Source organism: Numida meleagris, chromosome 20 (genome assembly GCF_002078875.1).
Source record: "Numida meleagris isolate 19003 breed g44 Domestic line chromosome 20, NumMel1.0, whole genome shotgun sequence".
In the NCBI taxonomy this organism is placed as follows: Eukaryota; Metazoa; Chordata; class Aves; order Galliformes; family Numididae; genus Numida; species Numida meleagris.
In genome coordinates this window covers 2372501-2390730 of record NC_034428.1, presented here as the reverse complement: position 1 = coordinate 2390730, position 18230 = coordinate 2372501, and the positions used below count along the sequence as shown (strand labels likewise).

Below are 18230 nucleotides of genomic sequence, written 5' to 3'. Positions count from 1 at the left end.
AAGCAATGGAGCATGAAATGCAGGCTGAGCTTCAGGGCCTTCAGCAGGGAGGGAAGAAGTAAATCTTCTTTGGGTTGAAATCAGTGATGGAGCAAAATATCAACACTGTCAGGCAGCTTAGTGGAGATTATCACTTCACCTCTGATAATCATCTCGTTCCCTTGGAAGGAATCTCCTGCCTGTCTGCTCCATCCATTCCTTGTATTCTTTGTAGACCAGGAAACGTTTTTGTTTGCACAGTTACACAACACCTAGCTTGGCTGGGGCTTCTTGGATAAATAAGGCCTCTACCAGCAGTGCAGAAGGAAGACGGGAGATGACAGATCTCTGTTAGTTTTAATTGCATAAAGAAGAACTCAGGGATTTAGGAGTCAAGAAGATAAGACAGTCACAGAAAGGGACGTGATAGGTGAGTACACAGTGATACCAAAGTTAGGGCTGTGCAAGTCACAGGATTGCATTAATCATCTCTTAGAAGGAAATACCACTCAAAGACACGGCGTGCAGAAACAACAGAAACACTAAGCACACGACTGTAGAACCATCAAACCAAAACCTCGAGATCTGTCATTTCAATGAACACTAAGAGCTACAGTCACGATTCAAGCTCTGGAAGCCACGCTTTACAATTAGAGACTGAGCAACTCGACTTACTTCATTTATCAGTGCAAACAGCTGAACAGAAGGAAGGGCTTCATGCCAAGTAACCAGGTGAGATCTCTGCCCCGTGTGTGTAACAGAAATAGAAAGACACGGGCAGGATTTTTGGGACACCCGAGTGCAGCAGGTGCACAGATCACAAATTTAATTGGTCTGAATACATCCAGTTATCAGCAGCGGGGTGCCACAAACACAATCTTGTGCCCAACTTACACTGTGATCACTTCTTGGAAAAGAACCTTAGAGTTATTACATTTAGGCATAGGGCAGGAAGACAAAGAACTACTTATGCTTGCAAGCCATGTGACTGCATTCATACTAACCTTCCCTGGTCAACACAAAGCAACTCACGAACGCACGAGGGCAGTAAAACCCTTGCAAAAAAAGACAGTTTCAGGCAGGGTTCGTATTTCTTAAGATTTCTTGTCCTCTCTAAAAGACATTTGTCTGTAAAAGGCTCACACAGCACACCCAGGGCTCTTCCAGGCAACAGATATTGCAGACAGCAGAGGAAACGTGACAGTGGGCACCTCAAGGCTGGCTTTCCCTTTCAAAACACACGAACCACTGGCTTCCTACCCATCCTTCTGGCTATCTGTTCGTGTCAGCAATCCAGAGCACAACACAAGGTGCCAGTCAAGAGCAGAAAATGAAACAACCGTTAACCCCTGCATCCAAGGACTGCTTGACACTCCGGTCCTTGCAGCTAAAGGGGCTCAAATGAGAGCATCAGCGCTCACAGATGTGACGAGCAGGAGAAACTCTGCCAAATTGAAGACATGAGAGGCCCTGACAGCTCAGTTTAGTGAGCAAATGACACTTTTCACGCCTTAAGACAGATGGGGCAGATTTCCTATACATAGAGAAAGAGGCCTTCTGGACATTAACACCAAATTTACAACAGATGTATGAAAGGCTTGGAGAATACCACCATCTGGTTATCCATAGAGAAAAGAAAAAGCAGAGCATTCTGGCAGCTAGTGCAGGAGAAGGCAGGAACATAGCTTCAGCTCTGATGTGGGCGCTCCAATGCTGTTCTAACCCTCGTGGAAGCTCCTGTTCACTGGGCAGCAACTGGAGTAAATTTACTGCTTCTTGATTTACAGTTCAAAGTTTCAATGCACACACACCACACTTGAAAAATAATGGAAAGTGATGAAATTCACCACTTCAACTCTCCGAAGTTCAGCATAGTTCAGGCTTGGTGTAAGTAATGCTCAAGAGCAAGACAGTACCAGCTTTCCTTAGCTCTAACCAGCATATTGTTTTTCTAACAGCACCAACAAACAGCCAGCTGGCAGCAGCAGGGAGAAACGCAGGGAAGAGACACAAAGGAACCACGTTTTTGGTTTAAAGAAGGAATACAAAGCCAACTCGCTCTTACTGGAACGACGGAGGCCGGGAGTCTCCGATGCCACCTGTCCTCTCGATGGGAGGCGGAAGGTCTGCGTGGCTCTCGGTGCACTGCGAGCCTGTGTCGGAGTGGGAGCTTTCAGCCAGGACCAGCTGTCAAGAGAAAGGAGAGAATTACACATATTTTTGTCCAGGTTCCTCCACTCTTGACACGTGCTGGGCCACGCTTTGCTACACGCTCTGTGAGTATCCAGGAGAGAGGAGAAGAGAGGAAGCGCTTCGTGCCTACCTGCACAAATTCCTGCTGCTCTTTCATAAAATTGTATTACGTTCAACCTCGACGTGCAAACATCATCAGCTAGGATGCACAAAGCCCCTGAGAGCACCACAGCAGCTCTCCTCATCTCGGAACAAACGAGCACACGGGTAGGGAGCACGCCTTTGCTTGGGACTTAGGGCACACTGCAAGTTTCCCAAGCACGCAGACTGCCAGCGCTCCTTGCAAAACGCACGCACGCTGCAAGACTGCAGTTTCACTTTGGTTTTGCAATGACCAAATAAAAAAAAGCCAAAGCTGAAACCTGACAGCAGGATGCCCCGAGATGCTGCAACTTCTTATATAAAGACGCTATGATAAAAGGGAAATCCAAAATCCGGTCTGGACCGAGCCCTGTATCTCAGAGCTGTCCCCATAAGAAGTGCATTTGGAACTGCTATATATTCTGGTCCCATTACAAGGCAGGTTGCAAATTCTCCCCATAAAGACCAGTGCTGGAGAATATAATTGCTATTTCCTACCAACATCCTCAATTACTACGAGGGAGGCTGTGGAATAATGGGTCACAGGGATGGACGTGTCACAGTGGACGCTTTCTATACTCAATCTTGCTTCCAGTAAATTCAGGACAGCATCTCCATCCAGCATGCCTGTTGTGACATCTTTAATTAGCAGATAAATAGACAAGAGAAAGGAGAACAAGTCTGTCTCCCTCTCCCCACCCTCCTCGTTGGTAGCTTCTAACAATATACTGATTGATGGCAGAGCTTGTATTTCAGTAAGACTGACTCTCCCCACTTAGTTCATCTGCAGGCTGGTATCTCTCTTCTGTATGTTTCAACAAGAGAACAGATGCTTTGTGTTACAGGCACCTTTCCTACGCCTAGGTGGAAGGGGTTTTCTACATTAATTGTGCCAAAATCCTATTGGTGCTAGAAAAAGCTCCTAGAAAGGAAGCTACAACTGATTTATTTATCTCAGCAGCATCCTGACCACACACCACTTGCTGTCCACCACCAACAGAAGCTGGACTTGAACTAGTGACCTGGAAATGGAAAGGCCTATATCCCATTACCAATCCCCCGAATCAACTAATCCCTCTGCTGAGCTGCTTTAAACAATCTAAGGTCTTTAACTAAGTAAATGCTCGAATAACAATACAGATCGTTGCCTTTCACTAAGGTCTTGGCTTCCTTCTGTTTTTAGCTGTGAAGAACTAGCCCTGTGCAAGCGATCCTGACAATAATTGGTTAATTATTCTAGAATAACCATCAGATAGTTGCTGCTCCCAAGGAGTTCTTCGTTTCCTCCACTAATAAATGGCATGCTCCGTAGATCATTTAGCATCCTGTGAGCTTAATGATAAACTGTGTCCTTTTATTTGGCATGCTCTGGGAGGAATAAAACATTCCAATATTGTACCATTTTGAACAGAGATGATGTGCTACAGGACTGCCACGGAGAGACTTCTCTCTGTGCTTCCACCAGCACTCAAACGATTCTATGATGCTGTGAAACACTTATGTAGAAGCTCACCTTTAAGCCCAGATGACTCTTTTTCATTTGACTTGCTCCTCAGAATTTTGGAAGGTGCATCCTCCCTTCAGCAGTGTGAGTTACGGTTCATTGGGCGTGGTGGTGGTTGGACTGGATGATCTTAGAGATCTTTTCCAACCTGAACGATGCTACGATTCTGAAGAAAGCAGTGCTAACCCCAGCTTCATAGCCAGGATCCAGCCCTGATAAATGGATTTTACCCATCGCGCTTCCCCTGCAGCTCTGACTGGCAGAAGCATTTTTATTCCACTTCTTTGCTTACACTGTGCTGGTGCTGCACGCTGCTCGGAAGCGTGCCTGTGGTTGTGCAACAGCCGCTGGGCTGCACCCCAAAGGACTGTGTTTCAATGGGAAACGTGGATGACCTCTGCCTGCTCCACATGGAGGAAGTTAATAAGGAAGCGTGGAACTAATTGCAACTGTTGATTCAGTTCATTCCATCGCACTGAACGCTGTTTGCTCTGCAGCCAATGTCATCCCACCACGGCACTCGGAGGAAGGCAGCCGGCCTCTGAAATGCAAACAAAGCTGACGCTCCCCTGCTGGAGCCAATTGGTGCCACCAAGCCAGGGAGTGCTCACCATGTCAGGTTCCTCTCATCACCGTGCTGCAGTGAGTCCTTGAACCCATAGCTTCACCTCTCTCGATTTCCCTTTCTCTCCTCCACGCCAGATTTGCGTATGCTTTTCGCTTAATTAGGGAGAAGGCTGCCTTTTATAGGAGCCTGCACTCGCAGCCACCCAGCACCACAAACCTGCTCAGACACGAAGGCAGCTCAAGGAACCAGCCCGGTCAACACTCACGGCTGAATGTGTCAAACGAGAACCAGTCTGGGAAGGGGAAAGAGTGAACACTGGTGCGCTCTGCTCACATCTCACCTGCCTAAACACCAAGCAGTCCACCACACGATGGATGGAAATTATATTATTTAAACTGCCATTGCTACTGGGAGTAGCAGCAGCTCTCAGTATTCCTCTCACTGTAGAGGGAAGTGAGGGACTGACAGCAGTGGCTGAAGGAATACCCAAGAAAAGCCACTGGTATCTGTGACAGCAATTTCACAATGCTGTGCTCAGCTACAGGTTGAGATTTCCTGTAAAATCACAGACTTCTCAATCTAACTTCAGAATTCTCGTGCACAGCAGAGCACAACCACCCACCCCTCCTTTTGCAAAGAGAAGATCCTCACATCCTAAAGATTTGCAGCTTCCTCTCATCTGGCACATTCTTTCCATTTTCCTTTAAGTCCCCCCCCTTCCTGCCAACCTGTCTGCTCTTTCCCCACCTCCTCTTTCCCACAGAGGTCCTAGCAGCCTATTCCAGTCCATCAGCAGATGAGTGTGGGTATGTATAACCCGTGAAAAAACAGGCCCTGAAATCCCTTCATTTTAAACATCAGAAACCAACAAGAATCTGTTCGTGCCCATTTTCACTCACGGCCTCAGTTATGTGCCAAAAGGCAACAATGCACTTTGCAGAGCATCACTTAGCACACCTGAGTTCCTTGTATGGGAGAAGACAAAACCCTTCTACCCACCACCTCTAACTGCAAACACAGCGCCGAAAAAGCTTACGTACAAACAGGACGAGCATGATCTGCTGGCACCTCGCTAACAGAGAAGGAAAAAAATAAAGAGAGGAAGAAGGCTCTGACATCACTGCCAGCCAATAGGATGGTGCACATCCCCAGCAGCCAGTCAGGGAACCGCTCCCAGATGTTGCAAAGCCTTCCTAAAAAACGCGGTGAAGCGCCAGCGCGGAGCGATTTGGGCTGGCAGGGCTGGGCAGCTGGCTCGGACCCGGCTGCAGCCACCAGCCAACTCCTTCCTCATTCCCAGCTTCCACTGCGAGCGGTCCCTGCCCTGTGCAAGGAGAATGGAAAAACATTGTCTGCTTGGATTTTTTATTTTTTTTTACCTTCTTGCCTCTTCCCCCTCTCCCCAAACCTGATTTCACCTCCTGGCACAAGTCACACAAGCCCACCCTGGTGCTAAGCCCCGCTTGCATGCATGCCAGTAAGTACAAAGAATGGGAGGAAGCAGCTCCTAAGAGCCACAGAGAATTCCAACGATTGTACTTCATCGCACACGCAGTTTGCTTTTGGTTTTCAGGTTCTTTCACTTTGCCCTGAGTCTTCACACTCTCTTCACGGTCTTTTTATAACATAGGATCTGATGCACTGAATGAAAAACAAAGCTGTCTGCAGGACAGTTGCAATTGGAACTGGAGGTCTGGGATCCTTCCTGCACCTCATGTTCACAGGGGACAGAACCCAAACCCCATTGGCTGCACAGCAGCACAGAGCTCAAATGCAATTTAGATCCACACCGTCAGACAGCGTTCATTTGCATGTGACAAATGGTGTCACGGTTCTTGCATGAGCACTAATGAAAGGCAGAACGCACCCAAACCCTGTCCCAGGGCTCCAGCAGAGCTCCAGAGAGCTGGTGAGTGAGGGCTCTGCAGCTCGGATCTGTTTTCTTTGCAGCACAGCCACAGCTGAGCAGGCTCTGCCTGTCCAAAGAGGCCTGGAGCACCTGTGTGCCCATCACATGCCACTAAAATCACTGCATTTTGCTCAGGTGGCATGAAGATGGACTGCTCGCTGCCCTGTAAAAAATGAAGTTAGAATTAGACACAAACAAGTGTCTAATTCACTGCTTGTACAAAGCACGGGGAGCCACAGCCACTGTTAGAGCAGGAGAGTGCTGAAAGACTTTGGAGATGAAGCTCATCAGGAGGGCAGGCTGGTGGCAACACCTGCAAGGAAATGAGGGAAAGGGAAGGAGGGGAAAATGCCCAGAGCAAAGCAGGCAGTGGAAAAAGCTGATGAGGGCCTGTGCTGCTGCTCAGTATCCTGAACCAGGACACTGAAGGGCACCTTGTGATTTAACACACTTGGCCAAAGGGAAAGGAAGCGGGGAGGGGAAGCGCTACGTCTAGCGCTGCATGCAGCACAATTAAAACACTATGCTAATGAGAAGGGAAGGACTGTATCACCAACAAGCCTGATCCTTTGCTACCGCAAAAAAATGAAAGCAGATTCATCAGGCCAGAGATTGATGGCAACCCCAGACACGAGGTGTTCTTTTGGCACAGAAATACCTGCACTGCCCTAACTCCAGAACAAACTGCGTGAGATTTCCGACAACAAAGGGCATGGCACAACAACGAGACATCCAGCACAACAGGGTGCAAGCCTCCCCTCTCTGAGACCAAATAATCACATCCAAGAAGCAACATTTTGTGCATTTTCTTGGTTCTGCAATGCGGGGACAAGGAAAACCTCAAATGCAACATTGTAAGGATGGTTACTTTCCACAATGCGTCGAGTTCCAAACACTTCCCTTTTGTCTTCTCTGAACCTGGCAGGAAATAGGATATGTTTGTGTTTACAGTAATAAGTACGAGATGAAGGACTCTGCCATATAACTAATGATAGTCTCTCTATTTCTGAAGAAAAAAAAAAAGGTCAGCCAAGGAAAAGGCAATCTACAAATCTACTAAGCAGTAGCCCTCCATCCCCATATTATTCATTCAATTAAAATAACCCATTCCAAAATCAAAAGGACGAGAGATGCGGAGAAGAAGAACAAGCAGGACACAGGAGGGATGGGGAAGAGGTCCAAGTAACCTAATGAGGAGCACTGATTCCAATTCAATGCTAATCTAATTGTGCACTGAGTTCCCAGGGCAGCAAAAGTAAGCAGCAACTAAAGACTTGCAGATCCTCCCTTGAACGCTTTCCCCTATGGAAATCAGTCCTGCATGTGACACCAAGATCAAAGTGCCCACCTATGACAAATAGAAGGATTCAAATGTTATTAAAGAAGATGAAACTCAAATTTCTCAACGTCAGTCAGCTTGAGAACTTCAAAGTAGTCACTGCACCAGCGAGGAGAGGAGCTGGGGGGGAGGAGAAGGCTAAGCTGAATCGAGTGCACTTAATGTTCCAATTTTAAGTATGTTGTCGGGATGAGAAACACGCATCTGTACATTGCAGTAATTTGCAGTGAGGATGACAATTACTGCAGAAGGTTTGTGAAAGAAGCCCAAGCTATCTGCCTCTAGCTGATGCACATATTCTAAGGAGGAAGACTCGGCTGCATCACGTTGGAAGCCAAACAAGGAAACAGCCCTGCCCCAAACACGGTCTTTCCAAAAAGTAAAAACCAACTTTGCTTGCCCGAAAATACATGGATGCAATTAACTGTTCGGTCCCAGCGAGCAGGATATTAAAGGGCTCCAAACTGTGAACAATTAACTCCCAGTAAGCTTTATATAAAATTTCTCCAGTCATTAGCAGCGAACAGAGGCAGATAAGCACTGCAGTTTGATGGATGTTAGTGCGGAGAAAGTAACGTGCAATTGGTAACGCAGGCCACACACAGATGCTTCAGCTGATGCTTCAGCAGAGGGGAGAGAAGCCCTTGCCACCCCCCCCCCACCCTTGCTGCTGTGCCCACAAACAGACAGCAGACACACAGACACAGGCCAACGTACCCAGGACACCACTCTTCCATTGAAGCAAGGCAGCTTGGCATTGTCGTCCGAGATCTCCTCCTTTACCACCCTGGAAGAAAAACAACAGCAAGAGAAAGAAAGTCAAGGGGTTGAAATGCCATCACCTTAGAATGACACGCCGGCATCGGCTACGAAGGCGACGGCAGGGAACCTCGGGGCCCGCTAACCCACAGACACAGCGCCGTGCTGGGCCTTCCTGCAGCACCGCTCTGCCACGCCAGCCAGGGCAGGAGGTGCACACAGTCACTAAGGAGGCATTAAGAGAATTCATTCGTCTGCTACACCACAGACGCCGGCTCGGCATCTCACCAGCGCCGCAGAGCTCGGCCGTCTGCTCCCAGCAGCCTCCCCGGGGGTGGAAGGAAACTCGGCAAGAAGTTTATCCGCGCGCCCTTGTTATTGCCGCTTTTATAGCTGCTTGGATGAAACAGAAGCAAAACGTTTGACACGAGCTCCCCACGAGGGCTAGGGGAGCTCTTCTGTCTTCCCACTCCCCAGCCCACCTCGGGGTAACGGCGACCATTTGGGCCCGACAGCTCCCAGCTTGAAAGAAGCCAACCCGCAATCTCTGACTCGACGCGAGGCTGCGGTTCCCTAACCTCATTTTCCTTTATTTATGTTTTTCCTCTTTCTCGTTGCTGCGAGGAAAAACCACAACGGCCACAAAGTAACTGAGCACGCACGGAACGGGGTCAGATCATAAGAAAGGGGAAAAAAAAGAGAGGAAAGAGAGAGGAGACCAGAGCAAACGGTTTCTTTTCAATGGATTTTTGGAAAATTAGAGATAAAAAACACCCCTCATTCCTTCACTTTCACTTGTCATTTTTTTTTAACCTTCTTTCCTCCCTCTGCGGGTATTTGCAGTGTTCAGGGCTTGCAGCTCAGTATTAGGCAGGCTTCACCCCGCTCTTATTATTGGGAAAAAAAAAAAAAAAGCTTTAAAATATTCCTTCAATCAGCATCTGTCCTCCCTCCCTTCACCTTTTGGCAACAGGGAACTGATCGCAAAATTTCAGTATTGTTTTTAGTCATTTATTCCTAGACTCTACAGAGGCAGTTAAGAGTAACTCCGCTGAAATCAGCAGACACTCAGTGCTTTAAACAGCCCCGAGAATCCAGGGAAGCTCTCACACCTGTAATTCCGGAGCTGCAAGCTGTGTGCAGACAGAGGATTTCAGCTTTGCACACATCTCCTGTCCCAGACCTGAATTCAGACGTTACCTTTTGTGTTTCAGAGTCCTGGAGAGAGCGCTCAACCAAGATCCCATAATGGGACTGGAGAAAAAGATGCTGCAATCGTTTTATCTCGACGGCTGCGTGCTTGGAATGACAGCACCTTCTTTTTTTTTTTAAAGTAAAATAAAGATAAGGACGCACCAGCTCCTGCAACCCACAACCACAAGCAGAAGTTCTGCACCAAGCTGGAAGACACAAGGGAAAGGGCTGGGCAGATGCTGGCTGTGAGGTCCTGGGGGTCCTTTTACACCTGACACGTGCAGCAGGGCTCAGGATGTCCAGATGTGCAGCGCAGTACATGCTGCTCCAGCTGTCCTCCTGATGGAAAACCAGCCACCCACCCCTCAATGCACCCTGCCATGGCATCAGCTCTCCGCTGCAGCTAAGGGGAACGACTTCAGATCTGCTGCAACTCGAACTGCTAAAGATAGCCTGGAGCTATGAGGCAAGAGGACGACAGACTGCAATTCCCGGCTTGCTTTGGGTAGCAACGAGCAGTGCCAAGAACATCCACTGCAGCAGCAGCCACTAATTTCAGCTATCACTATTCTGCAAATCACACCTTGCACTAAAGCAGCAGCCCCTTCCAGTCCCCGGGGAGGGGAGAAGGGAGCAAAGGGGTACGAATGGAGGGAGCCACATGCTTCAGTCTGAGCAGAACTTTGTAATCGAGGATCAAGAAAACTTCTGGAACCACCCAAACCAGCGGCACGAGGAAGAGGAGGCGATGCACCTGACCTGCCAGCACGAACCACGTGGCAGCAAGAAACACATCCCCTGCTCGCACAGAGCTCGAGCTTCCCTGCAGAAGAGGGGATGCTTGTTTCCTCCTGGCAGCTGCTGGCAAAGCTGGGATGCGTGCATCCTTGTTCCAGCACATACAATCTTCTGCTCCTTAGCTCGGGTTAGGAGCTACTCGGAGTCAGAGAGAAGAGAGCAACAAACTCTACCCAGGGCTCCTTACCATCAAATCTCAGTGAGCACAGAGCTGAGAAAGAGAACGTGCAAGAAAGGGTGTGGGTGTGCAGGGAAGAGGAGGGGGGAGCTCTCAGAAGCTCACATCCTCTGCTTTATTTGCCTTAGAGGAGAATTCAGAACTAATTACTAAATGAAACAATCACTGCTGGTAACGGCCCCTCCTTCCTCGCGCTTCCTGGAATTGTGTCTGGATCCTCTGGCGCTGCTCCCAGCCTCCCTGCACTAACAGGGGCTTGTGCCTTCACCAAATCCAGCCTTCATCACCTCCCAACACCTCACCTGATGCTCACAGCATCACCTCCCTGCACCCTGCTGCCTTCTTTCCTCCAAAGAAGATGTTAGCCCTACGACCAAGGGTCGTTCAGGCTTAACCTTGCTCTCATCCCTCTGCCAAGCTGCATGCTGCCTTGGAAAATACACTGACTCCTTCATAAGAACCCCCACAAACCTCTGATTCGTAACCCTGCACGCCCATCAGAGGCTTACTAAGACTCAATGAGCTAGCGGGCTATTCCTCCCCACTCAGCAGAGCAAGGCTAACGAGGCAGCTGCCCTCAGCTCGCTGCACACCACGGGTAGGGGTGCAGGGTGGGACAGCTGTGGGGCCCTCACAGGTTCTGAACTTGGGGAGCACAGCAGCTCCACAGAGAGGTTACAAGCACAAACAGCAGAGCCCTGCAGAGCAGCTTTTGCTTCCCTTTGCCAGAACTCTTGCCGAAAACCACAGGGTCATTTATCACTCTAGGTTCATAAGTGCCATGCCACAAAGCGTGCATCTAATAGACCTTAGCAGCAGATTAATCCCGCTCTGTCACTGTGATCCTAATCAAGCCTTTCCTGAACTCCTTCTTACCGTCCTTTATTGATGGGAGGTGCAGGAAAGAAGCTTCATTCACTACTACTTATTACTTGCTCGGAGACCCTCAGAGGGCAGGTGAAGTAATTAAGCCATTTGTTCTGTACGTTCACTGACTCCGATGACCACGGGGGAAGGTGAGACATCATTGAGACGTTAGTTCTGCTTTGTAGCATCGTGGAATCACATAGGTCAGAAGAGAAATCCAGAGCTCACCCAGAGCCACCTCCTGCCCAAAGCAGGTCCCACTGCCCAAGGCCACCTCTCTTCAAGGTCTGAGCATCTCCAAGTATGGAGGCTCGGCCTCTTTGGGCAAGTTGAGCCCACACTTTTACGAAGCAGCATTTTTCCAAAGGAGATGTTGTAAGTCAGTAAAAATCGCAAGTAATTCTAAGTCAACATCTGCAAGCAATGTTGCAGATCAACATTTCCTTGGAAGCTCCTGGCTTCTCATGCAGTTTGATCGATACCTGCACGTGGACCAGCAGCCCGAGCTACAGCAGGAGGACTGCAGTCCACCAATGCCAAGCTGGCAGCTATTCACAGAAGCTCTGCTGACTTCTGCAGCCATAAGGAAGCGTTGCTAAAGCTCTTTGGGAAGAAGCTCTTTCTGGAGATGTGTCAAAGCAACCTCTCCATTTTGCCTGGCAGCAGTTTCACATTGTAAAACATCACTTTATGTATGTAAAGAAACCAAACCCTACTTGTTAGCCTCCAAGTATATTAACCATATATGGATATATTTGAAGATATATTAAGAAAGAAAAATGTGCATTGGCACCTAATGCAAAAATACATAAACCCAGTGACAGAGTTAACTGGAAGGAGGGGATGATAAGTCAATCTGCAGAAAAAGCTTATAAATAAAAAGAGAAAGCAACCTCACAGTCCTGAAGCCAACTGTTCTGGCAGATCATAAATAGAAGATGATGTACTGCAACATCTTTTAAGCCTCATCAAACATGACTACATAATTTGTCTTTCGCTACTCGTTCCATAGCAAAAGGGCTGATCTGAAGGCACACAACATAATGAGAAGTGATAGAAAACATATCAACAATCACCACCTTCACCCAGACTGAGGTTCTCATGCATCCCAAGGCTGCGATCGGGCTGTGTTTGGAGCAAGTACAGGCACAAAGTGCATCACAACTTGGATGAAAAGAAAAATTCACATTATTTAGTATGTTATTTGCATGACTATATTACTGTCTCACCAGTGTTAATGAATCTATTCTTGCAGCTGTCCCAAATGACAGACACACATCATCAGCTCTGCCACAAAGACAAGGAAGTCGCAATACAAAGGGACGAGTCAGCAAAATTACGAAGCAAATCCAGAGTTCCAAGTCTCAGTCCACTGCCTTAGTCACAAATAAAAAATAAGAATTTAACCACCCCCATAAAATGAAGCAGCTCTCGAAAACAACCTCGGAAAAACACTGTTGAAGAACAGCCTACTGCCAGCAGCAAGCTGGTTGTGGAATGCCCATCTGAAACAGCTGGCTTGGATTTTGCTTTCCCCGGGGTGCAATTATCTTCAAAACTGCAGAGCAGAGCTCTCTCCACGCAGCGCTGGCGGACGACGCTCGTGCAGCAGCCAGGCAGGGATGCAGCCTGCTGCAAAGCTCTGCAGCTGAAGCCGGGCTGCCACCTCGCACGTGGAGAGCTGCACCCCACTTCACTGCTGTGCTGCGGTTTCCAACCCAGGTGCCACGACCCCAGGCAGTCCCGAAGCTGAGAGCTGAAAGGTGGTGAGGTTCACGAAGCTTCTGGCTTACCACCAACAGCTGGTAGCCCTATTGGTGAGCAGCAAGAGACTGCATGGCACGTGATGCTCTTGGCCGCTCCACTACCAGATAAAAGCAAGACAATATTCTTGCACAAAGGAAACATTTTGGTAACGTGCGTTGTATCTGTGTAACCACAGCACACGCCAGCAGCTCTAGCCCTCTCGTTACAAGTATTCCATTCATTTTCAATGAAAGTGCAATTGTGGTGTCAGCTGTCAGCCAACACAAAAACAAGAAATGCTCAACACACACCAGAGCAAGTCACGATAAGAATCAATTCTTATTCAGCTGTGACATGCTCCCTTTGTGCGCTCTTGAAAGCGACTCATTAGAATAATAAAGCTAAATCAAAAAATATCCACAAGTGCTAATCAATACCTCACAGAACAGTGATTTAGAGGCAGGTTCATGTAACTGCTAACGAGGAGTTGATGCCAATCACGTTCTCCATACGTTGCTCCAGTACTCCCAAGCTCCAGACGCTTGGGAGAGAAAAGAAGCTATTCACGAGTTTATTTAGTATGGTCCCCATGCAGAAACCTCAAACACTTATTCCAGATAATATCTCTTTCCCCTAGGTTATTTGTCTAGACATGTTTTAATGAAATGGCATCATTCCGGTCACTGATGTGAAAATCACTGCGTTCATTCTCACCAGGTCTTTTGGTTTATGCCAGAGCCGCGTCACGACAGAGCAGGCACTACACCTGCAGCCTCCATTCCTGCACAGGGGCACCCAGGTGGAAGCTCCCAGCTCTGTGCTTGCCTCCACACCACGTGCAAAGGGGCAAATCTCCCAGTGCACCATGCAGAGAGCTTCGCTAGTGCTGCTGGTCCCTGTGCAGCCTTAACAAGTGACCCACAGATCAACGCCGTGCGCGATTCCCCACCGAGCCCCCCAAGGCAGCCTAGGAATGGTACAAGGTAAATCCGCATTGTGGCTGCTGCGGCCATCCAGCACGTGACCTGGATGGTCTCCACGGCCAAAGCATTTCGGAATGCAGATCACAAGGCAAAGCTGTCCCTGTTGGTAGCCCTTCCAAGCCCCTTTTAGGAAGAAATACGGCCTCTGACATTTCGGTGGGGCTGCAACGCTGCGAGACGAGCTCGTAACGTCATGAGGAGCTGGATCAGACCTCTTCCATTCAAAATTCCACCTACACCTCAACTTCAAAGTGGAACCGGGCCTACAAGTTTGGTCAGGAATCGAAAAAGAGAGCTGCAATTTGTCACAAAACCTAGTCTTTAGAGGTGTGCCCCTACGGGACAGTGATCGCTCACCAAGATAAGCTACCACCTTCCGAGTTGGGGTGGGACGTGCAAGCACCCCAAAATGGGGATGGACGTCTGGCACCGTGCTCACGTTAAGGAGTGCCCAGCAGCTGGCAGAGCACCCCAAAGCAGGAGCTCTTTGCTCCTGGCCTGCCCAGCTCTGCCTCTTTGGATCCCCACCTCCTTCAGGAGTCGTTTCAGAGACTGCTGAGAAAAACAGCGAGATAAAAGCTGTTCAGATTTCATGCATCGCAGGGAGGGAACTCAACCTCTTCCATATGCAGAAGGGACAGCAAGCAAAATGCAAAGCTTTCATTCCAAACCTGGCCAAGCCCCAGTACATTTGACTTCTAAATGAGTATTTGTAAGTTTAAACATAGAATGTGATAGAACCTCTGCCTTAATTTACCAGTAAATAAAGCTTGGAGCATTAGCATGGGAGAGAGGGGGGGGGGAACACAGAGCCAATTACTTCATTTATTTAAAGCCCTCTGAAACGAAAAGTAGGCTCTCATTATCCTGGCACCATCCAGCATGAGATAAGCCTTCTGCAGGGAAAACCATCATCTAAAAGGAGAGATGAAAGGCTCATTGCAGCTGCAGGACGTGGCAGAGCACTGCAGTGCTGACAACTCAGGGTCCTTCTGAGCTGGAAGTTCACCATTTCAGTTTGTAACCAGAAGACCCTCCTGCCTTTACTGTCTTAATTTCAATTCAAAATGTAAAGGTAAAAGCTTCACCGAGGAGATTGCTAGGGCGCTTGGGGAGTGCTGGTCTGTGGGCTTCTGGATGGAGAACGTGCCCAACCCTCAGACACGAAGCAGGACTACAAAAGATCTCCTCCAAATCCTCTCTGAGAAGCAAAAGCTGCTGCCATATCAGGTTGAAACTAATGAGAAGAGCCCAAATTCCTACGGCAGCGTTTGCGAGCACCAAAATCCCATTTGCCAGCTGAGCCACAACCTGCAGCTCACAGCAGTTTTTCACAGGTCAGGCTTCCAAGGGGCTCAACATCCACAAACATGGGAACGCTGCAGTAGGGGAAGTGCTGAGTCTGATCTTGCTGCGGCTTTTCCTACAAACCCATAAAAAGTGGCTGAACAGCTCCAACTCCGCCAACCCGCACCGTAAAACTTGAAAAGCTTCCTGAGCTGTCCAGCCCCTGTTTCTGCAGAAGGATACAGGCAGCAATCTCCCAGGGTAAAGCTCCGCTTTGCCATTCCCTCATTCCGCTTTCCCTGAGCACAGCCTGCAGCTTGGGAGCCAGATAAGGGGAGCCCCAGCCCCAGCTGTGCTGGGATCCACTCTGCTGGGGCTAAGTCCTATCTCTGCTACGCTCCCCAGTGCTTACCCAACCAACAGAGGCTGATTCCCTAATTAGCGATCTCTGGAGCCTACAGGGAGAAAGAAGCTTTTAAGAAGAGATACTACGGGTGAGAAAGAGGCGAAACTTTCAGCAGAACGTTCCTACTACAGCAAACCTGCTTTGAGAGGGGCAGGATGGCACGAAGCAGAACTTCACTGAGCCCCTTCCCACCAAATCCCTGCGGGGTCACCAGTAATGGTGCATCACGGCACTGTACGTAGAGGGGGTACTCACCCTTCAGAAGTAGTGCAAGGCAGCAAAATCCAGGCACAGTCACTGGAAAGCCACAGGTCCTCACTACAGGCAGAATGAATCCAACAGGCATTCAAGGCCAGACTGGACGTGGCTCTGGGCAGCCTGGTCTAGTGGTTGGCAACCCTGCACTCGGCAGGGGGGTTAAGACTTGATGATCTTTGAGGTCCTTTTCAACCCAAGTCATTCTATGATTCTATGAACTTCTGCTTCGTCACAAAACGCAATGTCATTAATTGCTTACCCTAAATTTTATCAGTTTAACCAAAGGCTCTGCACTTTTAGGCCCAAGACACGCACTGTGTGACTGTGCACCATTCAACAATCCCTTCGCTCTACGCCGTAGGGAAACACCAACAATTGCCCATAACCCACCAAGAGCTCCAAGATGCTTTGGAGCGGAGCCTCCTTCACACAGTCCTCACTTTGGTTCCCCCATTCCATTACCACTTGCCACGCAGAGCTCTAAGCCTACTGGATCTGTTCAAGCATCCCGTGTTCGTTGCTGTGCCCCTGGATGGATGTCAGCTGCACAGGGCACTGCAGAGCTCTGCTCCAGCCCCAGGACAGCTCCATTAGCCACAGCTGTTCCTCAGCTGGGCTCTTCAGCAGCACACCACTGACTGAGTGCCAGTAGCAACCTTTCTACGGCTTTTTCTGTCTCCTTAGCCCTGCTGTTAGCTCTCTGTGTCTTTATTGAGCAGTCTGACAACGGTTTCATCGGGCAACACTCAGCTTAAAGGGAGAAGAAGGACCCATTAGAGTCCACGTTCATGTAACGCCATGAGTGTTTGTGCACGTTCCATGCGTGTGCCATTACAAATCCAGTTCCTGATCTATAGGACATCACTCCAAAGAAATCAAACACATACAGCTCCTAATTACGATGCTCAATCTGCTGCTGGGGGCTCGCAGTGCCCCAGTTACCAATGGGCAGATAGTGGGGGCCTTGGCATCAGCTTGGAACTCAGACAAATCCCTGCTGCCATCGCTCCTAAAAGCCACTGGGGTAACGGGAGAAAGGGACAATAAGACCTGCAAGTTTCTAATAGCATCAAAGGAAAAAGTTCTCATTTTGTGTAATTTGGAGCAACACATTTTATTGGAATGTGAGCGATAGATCCAAGGTTGTCAAAGCCAATCGTGTCCAGAGGCAATCACTGGAAGCAGCCTTCAGTCACTTTGCCAGGCTTGGCTATATAATCATGCCACAAATTGGTTCCTGCATGCAGTATATTCCAGGCCACACTCCCAGACTTGGGCACGGTCATGCTGTCAGTGATTGTAATTTCTACTCACTTATTTCCCATTAATTCCTCTTCTCTTTTATTGAAGGACAAAAAGCGAGACCTTTTCTTTAAAAGGAGAGGTGCTATGCCTTCATGGATTTCTCCCCTTTCTGCCATTTTGCCACTCTGTGTCACCGTATTCCCATTTAGTGCATCAAGATTTAGCCAGATTACAAAAACCTTACTATTCCCAAGAGATTGCTGGGCTGCTCCCCAGAGCCAGTACAATGCAATGATCCCTGTTCCCAAACATGCTGGGCTGTCTCAATTCCCCACAGTGCCCTCACCCAGCTGAAAAGCTTTCCTAGTGCTCAAGGGTTATCAAAGCAAACAACAGCACCATGCAACTTCTTTCCCCACCAGCTGAAAAACCTGGCGTGTTTACTCCCTCCAACAGCTTCATTACACGCTCACACCTATCGCATCAGTGTCACCACGGTAATTACAGCGGTCTATAAAAGCTAGCAGCAAATAGGAGCCAATTAAGTGCCTGGCCCAGGGAACAGGTCCTTCCCAGCATTTAGGTTGAGATGCAGAGCCTTGCAGAGCCAAGGTTTCACACGCACAACCCAAACAAAGAGCACACAGCTGTGTGCAGGAATGGCAGCAGAACACATGTCGGCCACCACAGAAGTGATGCTCCTAAAGCTCACATGGTCCCAGCAGGGTGAGGCCAACACCAGTAGGATGAGAGTAATTCCACCTCTTTGTTTTCCCCCCTGAGAAGGGAGTACATGTGTTCTCCTGGGGAACTCACATGCTGAGGCCGTGAGCAGCTGGGGATGCTCCCAGCAAGGACCCACTGACCCCCAGCACC

The 18230-nt window shown here is 48.8% G+C and overlaps 1 protein-coding gene across 3 annotated transcripts in view; it reads right to left on the bottom strand.

The window, feature by feature from the left end:
* Positions 1–18230, bottom strand: part of DVL1 (dishevelled segment polarity protein 1) — a 57839-nt gene that overhangs the window by 24273 nt on the left and 15336 nt on the right. For 2 of the 3 annotated variants that reach the window (XM_021417443.1, XM_021417444.1), the window contains exons 2-3: positions 8351–8420; positions 2045–2166 (exon numbers count right to left, since the gene is read on the bottom strand). In XM_021417443.1, the coding sequence (XP_021273118.1) occupies positions 2045–2166; positions 8351–8420 (192 nt within the window). Of the gene's footprint in view, positions 1–2044; positions 2167–3826; positions 4852–8350; positions 8421–18230 lie in introns of those variants that run through there. The other variant, XM_021417445.1, reaches the window with a different exon arrangement.